Source organism: Pseudorasbora parva, chromosome 18, assembly GCF_024679245.1.
Source record: "Pseudorasbora parva isolate DD20220531a chromosome 18, ASM2467924v1, whole genome shotgun sequence".
Classification (NCBI taxonomy): Eukaryota; Metazoa; Chordata; class Actinopteri; order Cypriniformes; family Gobionidae; genus Pseudorasbora; species Pseudorasbora parva.
Genome location: NC_090189.1, coordinates 30,256,215 through 30,277,784, shown reverse-complemented (window position 1 = coordinate 30,277,784; position 21,570 = coordinate 30,256,215). Strand labels below are relative to the sequence as shown.

The following is a 21,570-nucleotide window of genomic DNA, read 5'->3' as shown; positions in this document are numbered from 1 at the left end:
CAGCAGAGAAAGCAGTTTTAACCCTCCAAAATCTAAAAAGCCATGTCTGGAAGTACTTTGGATTTTGGTTGGTAGGAGGTAAAATTGTTGAACCGCGAGATAGTTATATGCAAGCTATGTAAAATACTGTTAGCATACCATGCCTCATTTTATTTAACATTAAACAGAAACACTAAAGTGTAGGCTACTGTACTGACTGAATAAATATTGCATGAATAAAGGATAAATGCACTGCTTTCACTGGTGTGATTTATTTACCGTTTCATGTCAAGGAAAAGTTCCGTGTTTAGCACAGCAGAGCTCGCTCGGAGCGTTCAATATGCTCTACAACTTCAATTAATATTAATGATATTTGTTTTAATCACTGAATGAAGCCTGCTATATTTGAGACGAGTCGCTAGTCTCGCGACCTTATATTGCTTGCACAAAACTCTTGATCAGCACTCAAAGTTTGTTCATTTAAACCGTTATTCTAGCGAGAGCGAGAGGTCTGTGCTCTGCGGTCTTGGCCATTAGTTAATTTACTTGTTTTTGTTTAAGTAATACGTTGTCAAATATGTATAAACTTAAATAGACTACCTATACAAGTTGTATAGGTACAAGTAATTATGTCTCTTTGTATTAATTTGTCCTGTTATTGACGTAATGAGTGTCATTGAAAAAATGCGCACTCAGATGTTCGAATAGTTGAATATTCTTGTTTGTTTTAGAGGAGATAGATAGATAGATAGATAGATAGATAGATAGATAGATAGATAGATAGATAGATAGATAGATAGATAGATAGATAGATAGATAGATAGATAGATAGATAGATAGATAGATAGATAGATAGATAGATAGATAGATAGATAGATAGATAGATAGATAGATAGAAAGAATTTAATACTTATTGGTATTTGAGTTGGTGTAGAATGCAATAGTAACCAAACTACTAGTAGACTTGAATAGCTCAATAACCAGTAGATGGAGCCCTCTTCTTACATAGTCACGTTGATGGGCTGAATACACTCACTGTTGCACACAAAAAATATCAGGAAGTTTTACTATTTGGGATTTCCAAGCATTGAAAAGTCATGGAGATTTATAATCTTAAGTCATAGATGAATACAATTTTCTGCTCTAAAATATAATGGTCAGCAGAGGCCAATTTAGTTAAATAAGTTATTTTATGAATGATATAATTTTACTATTGCAAAATAATATATTAAAGCATTAGCTTCTTGTCTTCAAATATTTTTAATTAACGAAGTATTGGCTTGAAAAGTTTGTAATAAAATAAATACCACAAAGAAACATGCAATTTTATAATTCCAAGGATTCTTATTTGGCGTATACATTTTTTTAAGGTGTGCTGCCAGGGATGGGCCCTCCACTTGTACCCATGATGCATCCCCAGCTAGCTATCACTCCTGCACCTCTGGCGGGGGCTCTTTCACTTCCTGAATGGTCTGAGTTCAAGACAGGTGATGGGAAGATCTATTATTACAACAATCGCACTCTGGAGTCCACCTGGGAAAAACCTGCTGAGCTAAAAGAGAGAGGTAAGCGAGACCTAAGGTCTTTTTTTTTTTCTTTTTTTTTACTATACTTGTACTTGACCATTAACATATGTCAATTCAACATGTCAGGCTTCGCACAGCGAGTCAATGTTATTTTGAGAAACATTACTTTATTTGTCTGAGCAGATAAGGACAGTGACAAGGCTAAACATGGCCATAACCATGATGATTCAGTTTTAAAGGATATAGACATGGAAGCCAAAGCTGACTTTGGTAATTCTAAAGAGGTAAGTGTGATGTTTGCGAGTAATTTAGACTTGTTTTAAAGATTTAGGAAACATTATTGATAATGTTTTAATGTTGTAGTTGCCCAGGGAAGAAGAGATGACAGAGGAGGAAAAAGCAGCACAGAAGGCCAAACCTGTGGCCACAAACCCAATTCCCGGTACTCCCTGGTGAGCCTTTTTCTTCTTTGTGTCTTCAGTGATTTAAAGTCTTTAAAGTACCATTTTAATGTAAAGTTACAGTAAAAAGGATTCATATTTGTGTTTTTTAGGTGTGTGGTCTGGACTGGAGATGACCGTGTGTTTTACTACAACCCCACCACACGACTGTCCATGTGGGACCGACCTGAGGAGCTGGTGGGCCGCGCGGATGTGGACAAATACATTCAAGAGCCCCACCACAAAAGGGGCCTAGATGACATCAAGAAAATGGGTAAAATCCTCTCTGACACTGATTTGCACAGCATACATTTTCAGCTTGAAAACTTCTTGGTCCATAGTATAGTAACGTAACAAAAAACGCCACTCTTCTTTTAATTTTTCACTGCAGGTTTCAGCAAAGAGGAGATTGAATCAGCCATAGAGGACACATTGGACGATGAGCCTTCGAAGGCTAAGAAGAGGAAGTAAGTACCATCGGCACTCAGCAGGAACTATAAGGGGCAGAGGACTTACCCCTGCAGAACACCTAACTTTTGTATTATACAGAAGAGACTAGAGGCATCACAAAAACTTTATTTTTAATCATATGACCAGAAAAGGAAATGGGGCTGCTTCCGTTTTAAGCCCTGAGCAAAAACATGTTGAATGGACTATTTTGTCACAGTTAAAACAATTTCGGCGCTTCTTTTTGTGCACCCAATGCTGACTTGTCTTAGCAATGGTAATCTTTAGGTTGGGTCTGTGAAAAGTGGTGACTCCATAACGTTTACCAAATCAAATCAGTCACTGTTTCCCATCAGTGCCCTTCACGCCTGCCTCCCCCTGACCCCAAACAGTGGTCCTGTTGCACTGGGGACTATTTTTCAGGGAACGCTTCTAAGCTCTGGCGATGCCAACGTGGGCCTCCAAGGTAACCCACCTTGTTTGACCTCTCTCTAGCCTCCATTAGGCAAACCCCAGTGAACCAATCAAAACTTCAGCCCTTCAGTGATGTGTATTGATGTAATAAAGGTTTTGGGATTTGTTTTCAAGAACCGAAAGCAAAAATCCCTGTATATTTGTACTTGACGATGTATTCTACAAATACATTGTAGAAAGCGCAAAATAACGAGGATTATGCAAACTTTGAACAAGCCTTTTTTTTAATAGGGCTATACAAGTTTTTTGTATTTATATTTTGTTAATTAAACATGGTTAAATAAATATAACTTTTATTAACTTTTATTAAATTTCACTATCTAGACGTATATTTTCTTTTCTTAAAAGGAACCTAATGCATTGATGTGTTAACTACAAAAAGTTTAGATAAGATTGAAATACTTTAATCGATTGACAGATCTAGTAAATAATTTCAGTTCAATAGAAACGGCAATTCTCTCAAAAATTGAAGGGGAATATCTATTTTTAAAAAGGACTTCACACTTCTTTACAAGCATACAAGCAAAGCAAAAAAAGTGTAACACAATTCTGAAATGTTCTTCCTTACACTCGTCCTCTTCTCTCTGACAGGAAGGACGATGTGAAGGAGGCCGATACGGAGAAAGACGCGGCCATGGAGGCTGAAATGAAGGCCGCTCGTGATCGGGCCCTGGTGCCCCTGGAGGCCCGCATGAACCAGTTCAGGGACATGCTGCTGGAGAGAGGGGTAAAACACTTCAATCCAACGCAATACTCTAACCAGCTCTGTAATGTTAGACACATAAATCTGAATGGAAGCCCATCAAGGTACAATCTTAAGTTCATTCTTGTTACTATTCCTCTTTAATATTATGTAATATAGAGTCTTAAATTCTTCTCTGCTCATTCTGTCACTCCCGTTTTCTTGCCTGTTATTTCTGAATTGCTCTGAGGTCGTGTTGGATGATTTGTGCTTGTGACTATAGGGGTGGGCGGTATGAACACAATCTTAAATCACAGTGATTATATTGTGGTAAATATACGTTGTTATTCTGGAAATTCAAAGCAATTAAAAAAATGTTTCATTGATTGTCTGATTTGGCAACTCATTCCCAATTTGTCCACTTATTTAGTCAAGTTGATGTAGTGAATGAAAATGAGTAAGTGATTTTGGACAAGTGCATTGGAAAGGCTGCCACTTCAGCATAGTTTATGCTTTGTAGATGGAGGAGAGCCTTAAGTATGAGTATAAAAAAAATTTTTAAAGGGAGATTTTAGATATATAAATAGTGAATTAGGTAATGTTTTCTCATTTAAATCAGATGATTTCATATTGATTCATTGGAAAGTGTAGGAATAGCATTATGATAACTATAACGTTGTGAAAAAAAAAAACCTGGTACAAGTTATAAAAAAAAAATGTTTTACAATTGTAGCTTAACTCTTTTCCCGCCATTCCCATGGAAACTTCCATTGTTTGTGAGAAAACACTTCCCCGCCATTTACAGAATTTCCGTTAGGGGGCGCTAATTCACATCTTCTGAAAGAGCACTGAATCACCTGATCAAAACACAGGAGAAGCAGCAGAAGAAATATATAATATGTAATCATATGCATATGTAAAATAACGTGATCATCAACATTTAAACAGCATATAAATCTCATGGGCCGCTCACACTTGCGCTTTGAAATGGCCGTAATGCTTGCACAGTCCTATAGCTCATCTTGGGTTGACATTTCATTCAGTAATGTATATGTAGTGGGAGCCGCTGCTGTGCGGCTGTACAAACACTTCCAATGTGAACTCTCTCGCGCGTCTGCAGCTGCAGGGACGTTGTAGTTACGCTGACGCGCTGCTCACGTGCCGCTTGCGGTGTGAAACGGATGTTAGGGGTGTTGATAAACTTGATCTTCCATCTGTGTTTTGGTCATCGCTCTGAATTCTGTCTGGACAATGGACATAGTCTTTGACTTAAGTGCATTTTCTCATCTTTTTGCTCAAAATGGGGGTTTGTACAATTGTACAAATATTGAATTATTTTGTACAAAGTACAGTTATTCATATTATAAGGCTTTTCACCAAATACATAATTACTAAATACAAAATATTGAAATGAGTTGAAGCTATTCAAAAATCATACCTGTTAATTATAGCATATAAAAACTTGCATTGGCAATGACACTACAACAATATTAAAGTTCTATTTATACTAAAGTCCTCCTAATACAAGAGATATGAAAGAAGCAGTGTTATACAGCATTGCTGATAATCACGAATCGAGAGTAATAAGTAGTCATACCGCCCAGTCCTACTTGACAGAAGTGTTTGTGCTCTCTCTTGTCACTGTTCATACTCAAACCTGTCAGAATTATGAAAACGTTGGTCCTACATTGTTGCTTGCAATGCCAAATAATTACTGTTACCACAGGAGAATGTGATGTTGCATTGAGGAATGGATATGTTTCTCAGTACTGTGTTGATAGATTTTATTTATTGACAAAAGAATATATTTGGAAGCTATTTATTTTAACATCCATATCTATCAGTGTTTTGTAGTAGTGTAAGTGATTCCATGTAGATTTCAATTGTGTATCATTGTAACTTTGTATGTTGTTAAAGGAATGTTGTGGGTTCAACACAAGTGAAGTTTGTATGTATGTCACATAAGTTGAATATGTGGATTAACTTAAATTAAATGTTGTTTTAACATTTATGGAGGATCTGTTCGTTGGTAAGCCATCTTTCTGTCCACTTCATATCTGCAGGTTTCAGCGTTTTCCACTTGGGACAAAGAGCTGCACAAGATTGTGTTTGACCCTCGATACTTACTGCTCAACCCCAAGGAGAGGAAACAGGTGAGTGATTTGTGTTTGCTGGCTTGCTAAATGAGCAGAAGTGGGCAGCTTTGTGAATTTGCCTCCATTCACTGTGCAGGTGTTTGATCAGTATGTGAAGACTCGTGCTGAAGAAGAGCGGAAGGAGAAGAAGAATAAACTCATGCAGGCTAAAGATGACTTCCGGAAGATGATGGAAGATGCCAGATTTCACATTAGGTCTGTTTAATTAAGGCCTTCTCTACATTTAGACTGTTCGACCTCCTGAAATGTATCTTAATACCAAGTGTAAACCGATTAGATTGACTAAAAGATACAAAAAATGGTCACTCATGTTAATTTCCCCATCATCTTTTAGGACCACATTCAGTGAGTTTGCAGCAAAACACTCCAAGGATCCTCGTTTCAAGGCCATTGAGAAGATGAAGGACAGAGAAACCATGTTCATAGAGTTCATGACAGCCTTGAGAAAGAAGGACAAAGAAGACTCCAAAAACAAAGTAGAAAAGGTCTGTCAGCGGCCTCCCACAACCACCCTGAAATGCCCACTTGCATTAACAGGAAGTCAAAAGTGCTGTTGAAAGAACTGATGTTGAGTTGAATTGAACTGTTCTGTTAAGCTCTGACAACTGAAGCCAAATTCTTGTTTCTGGCTGCAGGTGAAACAGGATTTCTTCGATTTGCTGTCAGACCACCATGTGGACGTCTCTCAGCGCTGGAGCAAAGTGAAGGACAAACTGGAGACGGACCAGCGCTACAAAGCTGTGGAGAGCTCAACTGCTAGAGAAGAACTGTACAAACAGTATGTGGAGAAGCAGGCGAAGGTTAGAAGGATGGTCATATTGTGTACAATTCATCAGGACAGGGCAAAAACCACAACCAAGGCAACTTGGACATGGAAAAATATGAACCAGTCGTATCATAGCACAGGGGTTCACAACTCTTGCCCTTGAGATCAACTTTCCTGCTGAGTTTGGCTCCAACCTTGATCAAATAAAGATCTTGATTAGCTTATGCGTGTTTGATTAGGGTTGGAGCAAACCTCGAGGGCCAGAGTTGAGAACCATCCCCTGTCGTAGCATGATGCGTTTCCATCACATCCTGCATACTGCTGAAAATTGTGAAAGATTTATGAGCCTCTTTGTGTTGTGTAGAACGTGGATGCGGAGAAGGAGAAAGAGCTGGAACGGCAGGCTCGCATCGAGGCCAGTCTGAGGGAGAGAGAGCGGGAAGTGCAGAGAGCTCGATCTGAACAGACCAAAGAGATCGACAGAGAGAGAGAGCAGCATAAACGAGAGGAGGCCGTCCAGCACTTCAAAGCTCTCATGTCAGATATGGTCAGTGCTGGCTCACACTTAAGAATTATATTTCTAATTGTACATTGTATTAAATATACATTTTCTTAATCCCTTCCCCCCTCTTGTGTGTTCACATATAGGTAAGATCAACGGATGCTTCCTGGTCTGAAACGAGGCGCAACCTGCGCAAAGACCACCGGTGGGAGTCGTCATCACTGCTGGAGCGACATGAGAAGGAGAAACTGTTTGAAGAACATGTGGAGGCTCTTACCAAGAGAAAGAAGGAACATTTCAGGCAGCTGTTGGATGAGACCTCAATGGTGAGACAAGGTTCACAACAAACATAATGTTTATATAATGTGTAAATAATAATACCGTATTTTCCGGACTATAAGTCACACTTTTTTTCAAATTTAATTCATACTGACTGACAAGAATAAACATATAGCCGCGAGAATGCGCTCTATGCTGCTCCTGTAGCCTAATATTAACTTAAAGACAACAACTTAGAAAGACTGAACACAAACAAAATGCCCCCATAAAGAAAATCTTATTCTGCAAAATACAAACAGCATGTAGTAAAATATGCAGCGGAGAACGATTCATACAGCGTTCGTCTCACGCGGCTGAGCCTCTCCCGGCAGAGAGTTCAAGCGTCTGTGGACTCGTTCCTTCAGCTCTGGCCATCTTGCTTACAGTCCGCAAGTAGCTTTCTTTTTCTTCTTCATTACAGTTAAAGTAACCTCTCCTTTTCGCCAGTCCCTTACAAGTTTCTCACTCACTTCAAACTTTCTTTCTTCTGCGCGGTTATGCAGTGAAGCGGGCGCGAGCGAGTGTACGCGAGTGGGTGCTTGCATGCGCGTGCGGCTCCCGCTCTGCCCTAATGCAACTTATAGTCCAGTGCGACTTATGTTTTTTTCTTTTTCATGGCGCATTTTTTGACTGATGCGACTTATACTCTGTAGTATAATTATATATGCATGCTAAAGGCATAGCATTAAGTGAATAACACTGATTATCTCTTCATCACGGCCCCTGTTAGTGGGTGGGATATATTAGGCAGAAATTGAACTTTTTGTCCTCAAAGTCGCTGTGTTAGAAGCAGGAAAAATGGGCGTAAGGATTTGAGTGAGTTTGACAAGGGCCAAATTGTGATGGCTTGACACCTGGGTCAGAGCATCTCCAAAACTGCAGCTCTTGTGGGGTGTTCCTGGTCTGCAGTGGTCAGCATCTATCAGAAGTGGTCCAAGGAAGGGACATTGGTGAGCCGGCGACAGGGTCATGGGTGGCCAAGGCTCATTGATGCACTTGGGGAGCGAAGGCTGGCCCGTGTAGTCACATCAAACAGATGAGTTACTGTAGCTCTAGATGTTAAAGGGATAATTCACCAGAAAATGAAAATTGTCATCTATTACACAACCTCAAGTTGTTCCAAACCTGTATGAGTTTCTTTGTTCTGCTGAACACAAAAAAGATACTTGAAAGAATGTTTGTGAGAGAGCAGAGAGAACAACCATTCACTACTACAGTATTTTTCCCCTACTATGGTAGTGTTGTTCTCTCTAATTTCTTCCCAATATTCTTCCAAATATCTTTTTTTGTGTTCAGCAGAACAAAGAAACTCATACAGGTTTTTAACAACTTAAGGGGGAATAAATGAGGACAGAATTTTTTTTTTTGGTTGAACTATCCCTTTAATGCTGGTTCTGATAGAAAGGTGTCCGAATACAGTGCATCGGATTTGTTGCGTATGGGACTGTATAGCCACAGACCAGTCAGGGTGCCCATGCTGACCCCTGTCCACCACCGATAGCCCCAACAGTGGGTACGTGAGCATCAGAACTGGACCACGGAGCAATGGGAGAAGGTGGCCTGGTCTGATGAATCAATTAAAATTAAAAATTAAAGTTAAAGTTTAAAGTTTAAAAATTTAAATTAAAGTTAAAAAAAAAATTTTTAACACCACGTGGATGGCTGGGTGCATGTGCATCGCTTACCTGGGGAAAACATGGCACCAGGATGCACTTTGGGAAGAAGGAAAGCCGGCTGAGGCAGTGTGATTCTCTGGGCAATATTCTGCTGGGAAACCTTGGCTCCTGCCATCCATGGGGATGTTACTTTGACACGTACCACTTGCGTAAGAATTGTTGCAGACCATGTACACCCTGTCATAGAAACTGTATTCCCTGGTGGCTGTGGGCTCTTTCAGCAGGGAAATGTGTTCTGCCACAAAGCAAAAATGGTTCAGGAATGGTTTAAGGCGCACATGAAAATGAGTTTGAGGTGTTGACTTGGCTTCCAAATTCCCCGAATCTTAATCGAGTCGAGCATCTGTTGGATTTGCTGAACAAACAAGTCCGATTCATGAAGGCCCCACCCTGCAACTTACAGTACTTAAAGGATCTGCTGCTAAGATCTTGGTGCCAGATAGCACAGCACACCTTTAGGGGTCTAGTATATTTAATGCCTCGATGGGTCAGGGCTGATTTGGCAGCAAAACGGACCAGCACAATATTAGATCATAATGTTATGCCTGATCGGTGTATATGATGCTTATTTTTGTTATAATAAAACAGTCAATTTATTGCTCTTATTTACTTAGAATTGTGTAATAATCTTATATATTTATAATACATGAATTATATAATAATAAATATTATTTATATACTGCTTAGTGTTACTATATGCTTGTATAACAACACAAAGTATTATATACATTATATATTCATACTATGGTTTATATAATTAAATAACTATATAATATTACTAAATCCTAAGTATATAGCTATAATAACTATATTGATGGTGTTATGATACAAGCATAATAGTAAAAATAGTATCAATATATTATATACTTGGGATTTAGCAATACAACTTTTTTAATTATATAAAATATAACATTGTGTTATTTAATAAGTATATAACAATATATTGATATTATACAAGCATAAAGTAACAATAATAAGTATATAATTATATTACTCAATTATATTTTATAATACATTTTCATAATAAAAATGATCATTATTAATGTTGGGATTATATTATAATTATTGATGTTATATGCTTTATATATTATTTAATAATAATAATCATAGTACATGGTACAAATAATCGATCTGTATAGATAATATAAATAATCTGTCCTGTCTATACAGTATATTGTTATTGAGAACAAAATTAATAATGTTCACTACATGTAAATCTACCAAAATGATTTGCTTTGAAGTGTCTGCTAAATTAATAAATGTGCCTTACTGTGTTTTTTAAGCATTTTACGACAAAAGGGTTGTCAAATAGATGATTTGTATCTGTACAAAAAAAAGACAAGATGGATGTTTTAATGTCTCTTTCAATGAATGTCAAATTTGAGTTGTTAAATAACAATTTGATTATTAGAACCTTATACATGTGTCTGTGTGGGTTGTCCATGTGTTCACGCTGCTTATGTATCTGTCTAATCATAGATCACCTTAACCACCACGTGGAAAGAGGTGAAGAAGATCATCAAAGATGACCCACGCTGCATCAAGTTCTCCAGCAGCGATCGAGTGAGTTGAATTATTTGGTCTTTTTGGACTTTTTTCACTTTGGCAACTTTTTGAAATGTTCTTTTTGTTCCCTCAACTTTAGAAGAAACAACGGGAATTTGAAGATTACATAAAGGACAAATACATCACAGCCAAAGCTGACTTCCGAACTCTCTTGAAAGAAACTAAATTTATTACATATAGGTATGCATGTTACTTTAATTTCCCCCCCAAAAAATATTATTGCCCTCATCCTCATGTCTCCTAAACCTGTGTGACTGACTTGGTTTTGTAAAACGCAGAAGACAGTCAAAATGTAACCCCATAATCATCTCGAATTTGAACTGGTCACTTCTAAAGCGTTTGAGCTTGTATTCTCTGTAGATCACGGAAGCTGATCCAGGAGTCGGACCAGCACCTGAAGGATGTTGAGAAAGTCCTGCAGAATGACAAACGTTACCTGGTCCTAGACTGCGTCCCAGCAGAGCGCCGCAAGCTCATCATGTTCTATATCGAGGACCTGGACCGCCGGGGACCCCCGCCGCCCCCAACCGCCTCTGAACCCAGCCGCCGCTCCACAAAGTGAAGCCGTACTGGACTTCAATGGACTGAGCATGAGCCAGCCCCACACTCATCACAGCACAGTGTTAAAGACGTTATGTATTTTTTCAAATGTCGGTGTTATCTTCTCAAACTGTGCAAGATGATGCTCTGTATGGCCACTAGTTGTAGGCTAGAACAAGACAAATTGTCAATCTATGAACTTGAGTCGTCAGGCAAGGAATGCGTCTGTACGTCACACCGCAGCCTCTTGTGAGCATCAGTTGTAGCAGGCTAATATGACCGGTCAGTGCAGAAAGTGTGTGGAAAAAAGTCATGTACCCTTCAGTACATGTGTATGTGAGAAGTTTCTTAAAGTGGTTTGATTTGGGCTTGTTGCTATATTTCTGTGGCGACTGGAAATAAATGCAACCTTTTGCGTTTTTTTTAACAGTTGTGTTTGATCTTGTCCAAGAAATCAAAGAATACAAAATGTTCCTCTTGATTTTTATTACATTTTTCTCCCTTTTCTTTATAAAATTAGAACAAAAAGCAGAACATTAGTACATTTGCTACATTGTTTACTTCAGTTTTACACAATTCATGTTTATCGCATCAATCAACCCTGAAGTCAGGGTTTGATAATGCATGCACCTTCATGAAGTAAACTGAGAAATGAAAATAAGCTGGATACCTCAGAAGCCATAACAACATATTCAATTATCAAAGCATCTGCATCCTCCATCCTGCCAAGAGGTGAGAATCAGATGTAGGCTGAATACTGACTCAGTCGAAACATTTCCCCTCATTACCTTAAGGCCCTTTCACATGACTCGCCAACGCTACAGCATGGTGTCGAGCTAAAATGATTCACGGCAGTTTGACTTGGCTTTTAAGTTGAACTTTTGAAGCACATCCAATGATTGCCATGTTTGCATGAAATTACATAAATCAAACTAGAAAGAAAGTCAAAGCAAGATGGAAGAGACTGAGCCTCCGCTCAAACTTCAGACGCATATCATGGCATTTAGAGGAACACGTTCTTTTTCTTTAAGCAAAAATACCTTTCGGCTGCTTTCACTATTTTCATTTTTGCTACCCAGCAACATCCATGACGACATCTACAACACTTCTTAGTCTGACGAGAGTCGTGTGAAAGGGCCTTCAGCTACGTTAAAAGTAAAAATCCTCTCTGTATTGCTGTGCATAACCAATAAACCTACAGCGAGGATGACATTTTGAAGTAATTAAAAACAAAAGCAGTCCCAACAGCCAGTGTCATAGTCCGTGGTTTGCAATGCACCTTCAAGTTTTGTTTTGTTAGATTCAGTGTAGTATAAAATCTGCTGTAAAGCTCATCTAGATGTTCCTCACAATGCTAGTGAGTCCACTAGAGAAATGGTGCCTTTTCTCGCTGTGATAACTGGAGACATCAGAGCTACATGCTAGTTGATCTTGTCCTGAAATATGTAGAGGTTGTTGGTGGCAGCCACTGCAATGATGTTCTCGTGGGGGTGCCATGCAGTGTGTAGGATCTTCTTACTGAAGTCCAGACTGTCTACACTGATTTCGTCTTTCCGGCGCTTGCCGCCGACACAAACTTTGCGTGGCTTGAGGATGGCTCTGGGTTTGCTGTTCTCCCGCGAGGCCTCGAGAGTCACATCGCGCTTCGTGTTCCGATCGAACATACGGAAGAAATTGTTGTAGGAGCCTGTCATTAGGACACTAATGGAAAAGGGAAAATACAATTATTAGTTCTTCTTGCACCAAACAATCTAAAATCAATGTGCAAAACTGAGTGACTGATTGCTTTTGACTAGTGCTGTCCAATCCTGCTCCTGGAGGGTCACCTTCCAGTGGAGTTTTGCTCCAACCCTAATTAAACATCTGAACCACTGATCAAAGTGGTCAGGATTGTTTGAAAGTTGCAGGCTAGAGCTAAACCCTGGAATGGACTTTTGACAGACCTGTCGGTTCCGTTCCAGACACATTCAAACTTGTCGAAGATGCAGTCATTTTCGTACAGCGAGCACAGCTTACTCCTAAGGTAGTCATGGACCTGTCAAAGAAAGAACCGAAAGCACAGATGATCAATATCTTGTGGAGTATTTGACCAAAAACATCAATAAAACTTGTTTATGACCTCGTCATAAACCCATAATGACTGTAGTCATGGTCTAATCTGCAAAGCCAGTACCTGGTACGTTTCCAAAGGCTTGCTCTCCATGTTGACGTCCCACACCTTCACTGTGAGATAGTCACGAGTCATTAAATATCGTCCACTGTGGCTGAATTTCACGTCTGAGATGGAGGAGATAATCTCTGAGAAGAATGAGCGATTGCTGGGGTCTTCTGGTTCCTCAAACACTGATAGAGAGAAACAAGAAAATACATGTAAATATTTCAGGAGCAGAGTTGGGGTCTTGTCTGGATCTCATTACTTGGGGTTTTGATCTGGATCTTTGGTTTAAGTTAAGGGCAGGGGTGCCAAACTAAGTTCTTGAAGGGACACCGTCCTACAGAGTTTAGTTCCAACCCTGCTCCAACACACATGTAGTTTTCAAATAAGCCTGAAGGACATGATTAGCTGTATAAAGTGCGTTTAATTTAGGTTGATGGCCTTAACCTGTGGCCCTCCTTTGATACCCCTGGTTTAAGGGTCTAAAGCCACGCTTCCACCGCAGGAACTTTCCCCAGGAACTAGGGACTTTGGGGTAGTATGTTTTGACTGCAGGGACCGGGGTCTAAAAAAAGTTCAGAGTAAAAATGTACCCCTCAGAAAGTCCCTGCTCGTGAGGTAGTACTTTTTCAAAGTTCAGGGACTTGGGCACTGAACATGCTGTTTGGTTGAGTTCACGCAGCATTTTGATTGGTTAACGCCACACAGCATCTTATTTCAACCACCATTTTTAAAAGTCTGTGTCAGGCAGTGCGTGCAGTAAGAGTTGTTTGCTATAATTCAAATTAACAATGGAGTTTAAAAAAATACACTGATTAACCGACAGCGAGATTCCGGCTTTATGAAGAGTATACGCAGAGAACAAAATCAGGAGGAACTGAAAAGTTGCGCGCAGTCCTACATCAGCGAACTGATTTACCTAATCTTCACGGTAATTTAGATTGCAATGGAAATGCAGACAACAGGTCTGGGGGGAAAAAAACTCCTGCCACAAATAATTTCAGTGGAAATTTGGCTTAAAGAAACTATGTAAGAAATTTATTTCAATTAATCATTAAAATGGCCCTGATATGTCACTATAGACATTAAGAAATCATTTTCAAATACTTCTATTGCTGACAACAGTAGTCCGGCCAGGATATTGTCATTAAAAAAGTTGTTGTTGCAGCGCTCAACTGATGTTGACATGTTGTGTGTTGTCCTGAAGCTCCACCCTCCACCGATCTACCAATCACGAAGTCAGTAGTGTTTCCGCATCCGGGTTGCCAGATCTGCTCTAGTTACCACAGCTGCAGCTACAAACGTTCCTGCTGATCCGGCAGCCTATCTGGCAACCTCGAGTCAGGGGGAGGGGGAGAGGGGATATGCCTGCAGTGCCAGTTTTGGCCACAATCATACATACATTTCCTTTAAGATAAGACTGCAGTCATTTCCAGTTTCTTAAGGTAATAATTACCTCAACCACAGGCCATCATGGCATTTTCACAGATCAATTACACATAATCCCAGGCCTCCAAATGGCCGCCTAGCCACGGTAATAAAGTGCTACAGTGTTTGAAAATGACTTTTGCTATAGCAGGCGTGTCCAGTCCAGCTCCTTGAAGTTCTCCTAGGTTTCCTTAATCAGACATGCCTGTATCAACTCATCAGCTCATTAATAGAGACTCTGAAATGGGTGTGTAAGATGAGTGAGACATCCAGAAGGTGTGGTCCGTGACCCCAACTCTGAAATTTCCTCTTTAGTTTAAACCAAGATCTTGAGAAACATATCTAATGGCTGCAATAAATTGGCAGACTAAATGAACAGCACATCTGAGTCAGAAGATTTAAAAATAACCAAAGATGAATTGAACTTACATTTAGAGTGGTTGTCACACAGTGCGGAGGTTCTCATGTCGCACAATCTTATGGAGCCCTTGCTGCTACTGTAGACGAATGTGTTGCATTGGTTAGGGTGAAACTCAGCTGCTGTGATCACCTCGGTCAATTCTTCCATGTTGGCTGGCTTTATGTCCACAATATCTGAGTAGGCAGAGTGAAGGATCCACAATCCAATTTCATACACTCGAAGAATATTCCCCAATAAATGTCCTGCTTGATTTATGCACCTGGCCCTATAATATAGTGGATTGCTTCAGATCTACATTTCACAAATTACTTGAAGAATACTTGAAGTCTGATAAAAAGGTAAATCCGCAACTGAGAAAAACTCTGTGTTTCACAGGTGTTCAAAACTGGCTTATATCAAAAACATCCAATAAAAGACCTCCAGGAGCCATAAATATAGCATTAGATCCATCTGTTGGTGTTGGATAGTGACAGGTTATCCATCATAAGATTCTGCAAGGATCATACGTTTACAGTGTGACCTTTGGCAAATAACAGGCTTTATCATCTCTCTCTATCTCCCTTGAGCGACTCCACAGAACCACCCATACAGACTGTCCAGACTCCTCAGCTTAGCAGGATCTTTGAGAACAGTAATCAATAATGATCGATAGGGATGCGTGCCTGGGTAAGATGGACACTATTTACATTTGGGAGGGCGAAGCAGGGGTCAGGATTAGTGGCGGACACTTGATAAAGGGTAATGGGCGTAATGTGCATCACAGAGGTGTTATCTGTCAGAATTAAGTGACAGCACAGACAGTCTGCAGGTGGTTTATTAGGTTTGTTTGATTGCTGGTTTAGCTGAATTCTTTTGTTCTTAATTCAGTAACAAAAGCCTGTCAGTATTTATTGTCTGGATACAAAGTGACTTCTGGGAAAATAAAGCAATAAGCCACAAGAGGTAGGGCATTACTGTGAATTTACAATGGTTGAGGCATGCAGTAATATATGATGAAAAAAAAGCATTTTAACTTTTATAATATTGTGGTTTGCATCAATTCTTCCATCAAGTAACAGGCCTTTAGTTAATCAGTAAACGGCGAGTGTTATCCTAGATGTTTACTCGGCACATTACTTAAATTTTTACAATTTGATTATTCTAGTAGGTCTCCAGTTCAAAGCCTAGTTGAGCATGGAGGCCCTTCTGTCTGGAGTCTGTATGTAATGGGCTGGCTATCCTTCCGGGGTCCCTGTCTTTCCCCTGAGGTTCTGGGATAGGCTCCAGCAACCCTATGACCCCACATAGAACAAGTGGTTTAGAGAATGGAGAGAAACACTATTCTAATTTTATGTTAAAGCTTGAACTATTTACTTTATAGCCAGCGGTGTAGCACCAAATTTTGGGCCCTGGGTACAAACCATCTTGCTGGGCCCCCGTACCATGTATGTGTATGTATAGAAAACTGACTTCTTAAGGCCCTGGTTACTCGGTACCCTTTATCCCCCCAGTCCGACGCCCCTGTTTATAGCCAAATAACTGGTTTACTATAATGAAACGAATGATCTCAATTATTTCATACAATGACAAAAAAACAGAGATGCTAAATCTTTCAGACATGCAACCATCTGAGATTGTCATCAAACGTCTGACTGTAAAAGGATACTAAAGCTTCGGTTTGTGATCTCCAAGTTCCACAGGTTGATCCTCAGGTCATCTGTGGACATGTACGTTTCATAGTCGCTGTTGACCGAGATGGAGTTGATGTGATAGGTGTGAGCATTAGAGAAAATGCGACGAGGTGTTGCCTCCACCATCAAGTCCATTGGTCTCAGCACAGGCACCTTAGAGGAGGAGGAAGACACATGGTTAGGAAAAGAGACAGACAATGAAAGGAAATGTCAATACTTGCAGCCAATACTAAGATAGGGGAAAAAGGGAAGGTTACTTGTTCGAGACCCACTGAACGACAATCCAAAGACATACAGGATAAGTAAATTGGAGAACAGACTGTGTGAGAGTGAATGTGTATGCGTGTTAGCCCTGTGATAGGACAAATGCAGGGAAACACCCTGGGTGGATGGGCAGTCTGAGACGCTGGGGCAAGCTACAGCATCCTTGTGACCCTAAATAGGGTTTAGAAAATAGCTGGATATGGCTGAATGCCTATATCAGTCAGATTGATTAATCTAACCAAATAGCGCCTGCTCAATATCTGCTTAAAAATATATATTACTGTGAATCTTGAGAACAAACCCGATTCCAAAAAAGTTGGGACACTGTACAATTTGTGAATAAAAACAGAATGCAATGATGTGGAAGTTTCAAATTTCAATATTTTATTCAGAATACAATATAGATGACATATCAAATGTTTAAACTGATAAAATGTATACTTTTAAGGGCAAAAGTTGGAACAAGGCCATGTTTACCACTGTGTGACATCCTCTCTTCGTTTTATAACAGTCTGCAAACGTCTGGGGACTGAGGAGACAAGTTGCTCAAGTTTAGGAATAGGAATTTTGTCCCATTCTTGTCTAATACAGGCTTCTAGTAGTCTTAGCTCTTCTTTGTCGTATCTTCCTCTTTATGATGTGATAAATGTTTTCTATGGGTGAAAGATCTGGACTGCAGGCTGGCCATTTCATTACCCGGATCCTTCTTCTACGCAGCCATGATGTTGTAATTGATGCAGTATGTGGTCTGGCATTGTCATGTTGGAAAATGCAAGGTCTTCCCTGAGAGAGACAACGTCTGGATGGGAGCATATGTTGTTCTAGAACTTGGATATAACTTTCAGCATTGATGGTGCTTTTCCAGATGTGTAAGCTGCCCATGCCACACACACTCATGCAACCCCATACCATCAGAGATGCAGGCTTCTGAACTGAGCGCTGATAACAACTTGAGTTGTCCTTTTCCTCTTTAGTCCGGATAACATGGCGTCCCAGTTTTCCACTTTGCCACAGTCCATTTTAAATGAGCCTTGGCCAGAGAAAACGCCTGCGCTTCTGGATCGTGTTTAGATATGGCTTCTTTTTTGACCTATAGAGTTTTAGCCGGTAACAGTGAATGGCACGGTGGATTGTGTTCACCGACAATGTGTTCTGGAAGTATTCCTGAGCCTATGTTGTGATTTCCATTACAGTAATGTATGTGATGCAGTGCCGTCTAAGGGCCCGAAGATCACCGGCATCCAGTATGGTTTTCCGGCCTTGACCCTTACACACAGAAATTGTTCCAGATTCTCTGAATCTTTGGATGATATTATGCACTGTAGATGATGATAACTCATTCTTTTTTACTCAAAATGTGTACAGTGTGCCAACTTTTGGATTCAGGTTTGTAAATACTGTCTAAAATAAGTGGTTTAATTTCAGCAATTTTGTTTATTTCTCATAAAGTAATGTGTTGTAAGAGGCCTTGCTATATTGTAATAGATCATATTAATTATATAATGCTGTCAAGGGTATTAATGCTGTCAATGCGTTCTCCACATGCAGTAGCAACAGATGTTTTGCATCAAATCTCACTATTGAACTAACATCATGCAGGTGAAACCATTCCTACTTTCCTGGATTCGAACCAAGGTCTCCGACGTGGGAGGCATGTGTGCCCTGACAAGGATGCTAAAGGCTGCAGCCTCTAACATGCCTCTTGAGACCAGGGGAGTGAGGTTTACATGCACAATGTTACACTCACCAGCCCCCTAAACCTCACTCCCAACCGGGTCATGGCACCAAATATTACCAGTCCTACTCATCCCTCTCCAAGTGGGATTCGAACCGTGGTCTCCGACTTGGGAGACGAGCATGGTAACAAGGAAGCCAAAGGCCGCAGCCAGTCAGCCGCTAACGTGCCTCTTGAGGCCAGGGGAGAGAGGTTTACACGCACAGCTCTTCTAGCTTACGACCAGCTATTCATTTTATAAATTGGAATTACATGGGTTATTAGTTACCCTATCCTCTGAATATTGGTATCTATGGTAAATTAACCACTAAAAAAACACTTTTTGCTATTCAACATATGTTATTGTTATTTGCTCTTGAAAAAACACTGATACCATACAGCACCTGCAGCTGGAATAACAGAGACGGCCTTTTGTTGTCAAATAAGTTGCCCACACCTGAATTTGACCAACTCCTAAAGCTTCACTCTCAAGATCTGAAGACGTGTGAAGTCTAGCTCCCAGTCTAGTGTGATAATAGGAAACACAGGTCTACCACCTCTTTAATGATGACTAATCTAAGGGCTGATGCTCCAACATGTGCTTCATGAGAGGGGTGTTGCGTCGCAGTCAGTGTCTGACTCCCCATGAGGTTTTTAATGTTCGCAGCCCAGCAGTAATGAGAAAAGCGGCATGGCAGACATGTCCTACTCACTACAGTGATGAGGAACACTCATCGCCAAGCTGTGGGAGGTGGAGGAGGGGCACACGCTACCAAGCCAGGTCATTATCACCTAACACATGGGAACTCCATCTTTTCATTTCTGTTAGAGAATGGGGGTGGGGTGATGGATTTCCTATTGTTGATGTATACATTTGAAAAACATTTTCTATAGCCTTTACCACTTTAATGATACATTTTACATAAAATACGTGAAAGCAGGTCTCAGTTATTTCACACAAAAGAACTCAACTATTGTGTTCTGGCGGGGCTAATCTGACAAATGTAATTTTCATGTCATATTTCACTCTAAATAGAACAAATAAACGATACCTTTCATTAAAAAAATATAGCATATTTTATGAGAATTCAGATATGTTGCAATGTGACTCTAAACTGGTCTTTAAATTTCCGTCCTCTACCACCATACATGTGCTTTCGATAATAAAATTAGTAGCATAGTGTCATGAATTCAGTTGACAGGACCAATCGAGACTGGTTGAAGCTATTATCTCTAAATCAAGCGTTAATTAAGTTTGACTGCTGGGATATTCAGTCACTAATGATAAAAGGGGGTTGAATATGTGGGTACACTTTATTAACACATTATACATAATTCATATATTTAGCATTGCAGATTTTGTTTTCCTAAGGAAATCATAAATCAGCATGGATTCAGAGAGTATGTATGTAGAGTTTCCTTTCAGCAAAGTCATCTTATTTCTTAATAACTTCAAAAATCACACAACAGAATGACAGAATGATACTCTTTTCACATTGGCCACATTCACACAGCATCATAATACGGTTCGGTTGTCTGTACTGTATTTCAGTCCAAGTTGCTTTCACACACAGTTCAGTTATTTATGGGAGTGAAAATATGGCTTTCTATAACCAAATTCACACCTATACCCTTACGAAAAGAAAATATATATTACCAATATATTATTTGAAATATATTATAATATATTGTAAATACATGGAATAATATATTGATGGTATTATACAATATATTATATATTCCTGTAATATAGTGCAAAATATACAATAGATTGCTACTTTCATATATTGCAATATATTAGAGAATATAAATATTAAATCCCATATATAAGAATATATTGCCTAATGGATTAGATGATATTTTCCAATATACTGCAATATATTTTTGTTTCGTAAGGGTATTTTCAGGACTCACAACTGAATTCTCTGAAAGCGAGCACGGTGTGAATGAAATTGGACTGGGTTTTCATGTTTGCTTTCAGTAACTTGAGATGTGTGTAATTTGAAGATTTTAGATCCAGTCACTCCCAGTTGTGTTCTACACATGACTCAAATGTTCCGCTCACAATCCAGATATTAAAATAATTATTACCAGTTACAGACTCTTCAGTTTTTTGGATGTTGCCATCCTTAATAATACTTTAGTCACTGTAACTAATTATTAAAGGGAAAATTCACCCAAAAATTAAAATGTGATGTTTATCTGCTTACCCCAGAGCATCCAAGATGTAGGTGTGTTTGTTTCTTCAGTAGAACACAAATTAAAAAATTTAACTCCAACCGTTGCATTGTATATTGCATGTCAATGAGGTCTAATTCTAATTAATTTGTGTTCTACTAAAGAAACAACCCTGGGGGTAAGCTGATAAACATCACATTTTAATTTTGGGTAAAACTGGTTAAGAGAATAATTCAAAGATAGCCACTTTTTTCATCATAGACGAATCAGTGTCTTTGAACGAATCAGTTGAGTTAATGATTAAATGACAGTCACGTGCTGGTGTAACAATGTAACCTGTAGAATGAATCACTGTAAACCCCACAAATAATGCACAGACTGACTGTCTGAAATAAGAAAACAAAAAGAAGTAATACAAAAAGGAGCAGATTTAACTCTATGGGGTTTAGTGTAATAACAAAAATCCAAATGTTTTAGTTTTGCACAACATAAAAACATATGTATGAGCTCAACGAACGGTGCTCCTGAAACCCTTTCACATTGGCACTCGGCCATTGCGCCATCCGTACTGTTGGTCCCTGGGAACTATCATTTTTCTACTAGGTTGCTTTTCTTAGCCTAAAAAAACTAAACATCCTTTTCGCCAACACGTTTCTTTGTCTTTGAGT

The 21,570-nt window shown here is 39.4% G+C and overlaps 2 protein-coding genes across 4 annotated transcripts in view; one reads left to right on the top strand and one right to left on the bottom strand.

Moving 5' to 3' along the window:
* The window catches only part of tcerg1b (transcription elongation regulator 1b (CA150)), a 28,285-nt gene extending 16,786 nt beyond the window's left edge, over nucleotides 1-11,499 (top strand). The window contains exons 6-20 of the mRNA XM_067424532.1: nucleotides 1,350-1,544; nucleotides 1,689-1,789; nucleotides 1,869-1,957; nucleotides 2,059-2,219; nucleotides 2,337-2,412; nucleotides 3,458-3,593; nucleotides 5,612-5,701; nucleotides 5,781-5,899; nucleotides 6,039-6,189; nucleotides 6,340-6,504; nucleotides 6,835-7,017; nucleotides 7,119-7,298; nucleotides 10,446-10,529; nucleotides 10,612-10,712; nucleotides 10,893-11,499. Coding sequence (XP_067280633.1) covers nucleotides 1,350-1,544; nucleotides 1,689-1,789; nucleotides 1,869-1,957; nucleotides 2,059-2,219; nucleotides 2,337-2,412; nucleotides 3,458-3,593; nucleotides 5,612-5,701; nucleotides 5,781-5,899; nucleotides 6,039-6,189; nucleotides 6,340-6,504; nucleotides 6,835-7,017; nucleotides 7,119-7,298; nucleotides 10,446-10,529; nucleotides 10,612-10,712; nucleotides 10,893-11,094 — 2,033 coding nt within the window. The 3' untranslated portion in view covers nucleotides 11,095-11,499. The remainder of the gene's footprint in view (nucleotides 1-1,349; nucleotides 1,545-1,688; nucleotides 1,790-1,868; nucleotides 1,958-2,058; nucleotides 2,220-2,336; nucleotides 2,413-3,457; nucleotides 3,594-5,611; nucleotides 5,702-5,780; nucleotides 5,900-6,038; nucleotides 6,190-6,339; nucleotides 6,505-6,834; nucleotides 7,018-7,118; nucleotides 7,299-10,445; nucleotides 10,530-10,611; nucleotides 10,713-10,892) is intronic.
* A 396-nt stretch (nucleotides 11,500-11,895) lies between these two features.
* The window catches only part of LOC137047002 (serine/threonine-protein phosphatase 2A 55 kDa regulatory subunit B beta isoform), a 104,799-nt gene continuing 95,124 nt past the window's right edge, over nucleotides 11,896-21,570 (bottom strand). For all 3 annotated transcript variants that reach the window (XM_067424533.1, XM_067424534.1, XM_067424535.1), the window contains exons 5-9: nucleotides 16,722-16,899; nucleotides 15,085-15,249; nucleotides 13,246-13,415; nucleotides 13,016-13,107; nucleotides 11,896-12,773 (exon numbers count right to left, since the gene is read on the bottom strand). In XM_067424533.1, the coding sequence (XP_067280634.1) occupies nucleotides 12,494-12,773; nucleotides 13,016-13,107; nucleotides 13,246-13,415; nucleotides 15,085-15,249; nucleotides 16,722-16,899 (885 nt within the window). In that variant the 3' untranslated portion in view covers nucleotides 11,896-12,493. The remainder of the gene's footprint in view (nucleotides 12,774-13,015; nucleotides 13,108-13,245; nucleotides 13,416-15,084; nucleotides 15,250-16,721; nucleotides 16,900-21,570) is intronic.